The sequence below is a fragment of the Propithecus coquereli genome, unplaced genomic scaffold (assembly GCF_000956105.1).
Source record: "Propithecus coquereli isolate 6110/MARCELLA unplaced genomic scaffold, Pcoq_1.0 Scaffold301, whole genome shotgun sequence".
Classification (NCBI taxonomy): Eukaryota; Metazoa; Chordata; class Mammalia; order Primates; family Indriidae; genus Propithecus; species Propithecus coquereli.
The window spans coordinates 3,674,231-3,678,634 of record NW_012148631.1 but is presented as its reverse complement, the minus strand read 5'-3'; the positions used below and the strand labels follow the sequence as shown (position 1 = coordinate 3,678,634).

At 54.3% G+C, this 4,404-nt stretch overlaps 1 protein-coding gene across 1 annotated transcript in view; it reads left to right on the top strand.

Moving 5' to 3' along the window:
* Positions 1-163: 163 nt before the first annotated feature.
* The window catches only part of SH3PXD2B (SH3 and PX domains 2B), a 99,855-nt gene continuing 95,614 nt past the window's right edge, over positions 164-4,404 (top strand). The window contains exon 1 of the mRNA XM_012649703.1: positions 164-238. Coding sequence (XP_012505157.1) covers positions 164-238 — 75 coding nt within the window. The remainder of the gene's footprint in view (positions 239-4,404) is intronic.

Genomic DNA, 4,404 nt, shown 5'->3' with positions numbered 1-4,404 from the left:
AGAGCGCGCGGAGCGAAGGGCGGCGGCGGCTCGTGCTGTTCCCGGCTGGGATCGCGCTCTGCCCCTGCCCCGGCTCCCGGCCCGCGGCGGCGCGCACCCCGCGACCCCGCACCCCGCGCCCCCCGCACCCGCGCTCGGCCCTGCGGCGGGCGGAGGAGCTGCCATGCCGCCGCGGCGCAGCATCGTGGAGGTGAAGGTGCTGGACGTGCAGAAGCGGCGGGTGCCCAACAAGCATTATGTGAGTGCCGCGCGGCCCCCACGCCCCCTCGAGCCTGCGCCCCGCCGGGGGCAATCGAGAGCCCCCGGCGCAGCAAACTTCTGCCTCCTGGGCTTCCCTTCCCCTCCTCCCCTGCTCTCCCCCGGCCCTGCTGCTGCTGCGCCGCCCGGGTATCCCTGCTCCTCCCCCTCCTCTCTCCCTTCCCCCTCCGCCTCCCCGCTTTTGCCCCTTCGCCTCCTCCGTCCCTTCCTCCCGCCTCGCCCCCACTAGCCTCTCTGCCTGCTCCTCTTCCCTTTTCCGTCTCCGCGTTGTCCCCCAACTCGCGTCCTGCCCATCCGTGGAAAAGTCTGGCCCCAGCCGGTGTAGGGGACAGAGACAGAGGGAGGGAGGGAGAAGCGCCTGTTCTCAGGCCGCCCGCCCTGCCCCTCCCTGTGGTCTAGCGGCGCTCAGACCCGCGGGCCCAGCCACAGGTAGCCCCTCCAGGGATCGCCAAGTTTGGCTCTGTCCTTTTGCAGGAACCGGCCGGAGCGCTGGGAGGAGATCTCTGGGAATGGATCATTTGAGTGGCTGCACCTTTAAAGGGTTAAAAAACAGCCCCTGCTCCCTCTCTCCAGTAGCGTCTGTTTTCTTTTATTTGTTTTCTTTTATTTTTTTATTGGTACCAATTTTATTTATTAACTTCTGTTTTAAAATGTATGAAAGTTTTCTCCTGCTGTCTCCCTTTGTAAAATGGGAATCTTGGTTGGACCTGGTGAGGACTTGAGAAAATGGGGACAGTAGCGTCATTTTGCAGATGGAAAGGCTGAGGCTCAAAGAGGCTGCAGGTTCTAGAACACAGAGCTGTGTTCCGGCTTTCCCTGTCCTGGAAGGTGTGCCCGGGGCAGACGGTGACCTGCAGGTGGAAGGTGGCAACCACTGCAAACTAAGGGCAATGCCTGCAGGTTCCGGTGGCCCTGAGACCACCTCACAGGTTCTGGGAGGAGGAGTAGAGGATGTGGCCAGAGGGGCCTAGAGGAGGCCTTGGGGAGAGAAGGGGGCTCTAGTGTCTCTGGCGGTGGGAAGTGCTAGGCAGTGGCCGAGCCCAGCTGCTGAGAAGTTAACCAGGAAGGGAAAAAGAGTAAGAGGGAGGGAAAAAAATCCTAACAAAGAAGTGTAGAACAATGAATAGAGAAGGGCGTTGGCTGGCTACATTAAGCTCCTTGGCCTCCCTGGAAGTCGTTTTTGGATCAATTTTTTTAAAGAAACTCATTCTGACAAAGTAGATCTATGTGCCTTTCACGGAGAGCCTGTGAAATTCTGGAAGGAGATAGCTAGGAATCCGCTCTGCACCCTACAAGAAAGGGTGTGCTGTGCGAGCCTGTATTGTTATTGGCTGGGCAGCCAGTTATTCAGCCCTCAGCCAGGCGGTGGGAAGCTATTTCCTGGACCTGTGGCATCTTTAAATAGAGTAAAGTTTCCCTTGATTCTAGAGCTGAGCTAAATTGTCTTTTTTCCCCCCTCTTCCTTTTTTTATTTTTCTTTAACTGTTTCAAATGCTGCCAAGTCTTAGTTTCTTGTTTGAGCCTGTTGAGTGTGTAAATGAGTTGCCTCTTTGGTATGAAGACAGTTTTCACCAACATGGCAACAGAAGGAAGTCTGAGATTCTCCATGCCGCCTCCCACCAGGTCTGTGAGCTGGCAAGACCAGAATAGATACAGCCACCAGGGCTTGGGCATTGCTGTCCACTCGCTTTCTGCTGCCCGCTCATGTCAGGCAGGGGTTCTCGAGCCCATGTGACAGATGAGGAACTATGGCTCAGGAAGCTGAGGTCCCACACCGAAGGTCGCAGTCAGGAGAAGGGCAGGATGTAAATCCACGTCTGTTGGACCTCAGAAAGTGATGCTTCACCAGGCCACACCACTTCCCAGAACCCATACCCCCATAGTTGCTCAGAGCAAAGTCCTCCCCAGAACTAGGAAATCCGCCATACCATTTGTGATAACCGGGAAGCTTTTTATTCTCTGCTCAACCAAATCTCTCCTTGCCAGTTTGTTGAAGGTTTTGTACCTTTCAGGGTCATCTTTCTACTCAACCACTTTTCAGGGGCCCCTGGAGACAAGTCTTTTATGTTAAAACATAGATCAGGGTTCAGATCTTGTAGCTGTGTAGCCTCTCTGAGCCTCAGTTTCCCCATCTGTATAATGGGTGTGATGGTATCCACTTCCTTGGGGGAACGACCAGGGGACTGGCAGGGTTGGAGTTCCATAACTGTTAGCTCCCTACCTGCCTGCCCCGAGATATCATGTCATTGATTGGGAACATGCTGTAGTCACATGGGGGGGAGCCCACTTCACCAAGAATTTGTTTTTCTGTGTGTGGTTTAGTCACTCACATGAGAGTGACTATCCCTTCTTTTGGGTTCATCAGATGAGGAGGGGTGATGGGTTGAACTGAAGCCTGAGTCATCCACAGGAACAGAGAAGATTTACTGCTGTTGACGGCAGGGGTCTGTGCCCAACAGAGGCAGACTGCAGGCAACCACCACTCCTGTTGCCAGGCCCCACCCGACCCCACACACACTCTGGAAAGAACAGGCATGGAGGCAGCTATTGGCGGGCCTGGGCTTTGACTCTTCATTTGGTGTCACCCTTTCCGAAGCCACCCTGGAGAGACTGCATCAGCAGGGGAGTTGGACAGTCTGGGGGCTGCCACTTTGAACTGTGTGAAGTGGGCTGGTTAGTTTACCTCTCTGAGCTCCAGCTTCCATGATCTGCAAATTGTAAATCCTGCTACATCCTTCCAGGGCAGAGTTTTTCAGCCTCGACACTTGACATTTTGGGCTGATCATTCTTTAATATGGGAGGACTGCCCTGTGCATTGTAGGATGTTTAGCAGCATCCCTGGCTTCTACCCGCTAGATCCAGTAGCATCCCCCTTCCTAATTGGGACAACCAAAAATGTCCCCAGGCATTGATTGCTACATGACCCCCTGGGCGGGGGCAACATCACACACCCCCTACCCCAGCCACTACACTATGGAACATAGAAATCAGTTTTTGAGAGTCCCGGTCGCCACACCCTTTAATTCCTCACCGCCCTTCCCCCTATTTGCAGCCACTCGACTCCCCCCCTGCTCATCACTCACTTGCCTGCGAGGGAACAGGTCATAGTTGCTGCAGATGTCATTGGAGAAATGCACCTGAGCTCAGGGCTGCCCCTCAAGGCTGGGCCACCTGTCCCACCTGAAATGGCACCTTCTCCATGACCAGGATGCCATCCTCCCCAGCCCCAGCCTCACTCGCCTGTGGATAGAGACATCAGTGAGCCCAGGGGCAGAGCCACAGGCCAGGTGTGGAGAAAGCGGGAGCAAGCTCCCACGGCCTCTGAAATCCCAATAGTTAGGTTGATGGTGTTGTTATCATCGTTTGGAAAGGGCTTCCCTGGAGCCACTGCCGTCTGTCGGGGGCAGGCAGATGCAGACTTTTGGGGCCGCTGCCTTTCTCTGCCAGCACTTCCCTGCCTTAGAGCCCAGGGGTTTGGGAATGAATGGAGAGGGAGCTTCCGAGGATAGCATCCTGGGGAGACCCTCCCTGGCCCGGTTGTCTTCTGGCTTAAGGGGAGGAAGAAGAGCTCCCTGTAGGATTCGAGGGTTTTATTTCCATCACCCCGTTTCCCGCACTGGAGAGGGATGTACAGAAGCGTTTGGTTTAGAAGAGTCACCAGCAGCGGCCTGGAGATGCCTGCTCCGTCTTGAGATCTGTAAGTGTCAAGAGGAGCAAGATGGCAGTAGTACCCACAGCCGCAAGAATGACCGTGGCCGCAGTTTCAGCAGGTGCCCTGGCCAGGCGCTGGAGTAAGCACTCTAGGTGTGTTTAGTCATCACAACTGCCCTTTCAAATAGGTGCTTTTTAATGATATTAATATAATATTTCAAATATACAGATACATAGAATAAATACCTACCTATATGCCTTCCAAATCTATCAGATTTCTGTTTTGCCATATTCATTTCAGATCTTTTTAATTTTTATTTATAAGAAATAAAATTTGCATTCTAGATGCAAAGCCCCCTGTGTACCCTCCCCAACACCACCTTTGCCCCACAAAAAACAGTCTAGAACACAGAGCTGTGTTCCGGCTTTCCCTGTCCTGGAAGGTGTGCCCGGGGCAGACGGTGACCTGCAGGTGGAAGGTGGCAACCACTGCAA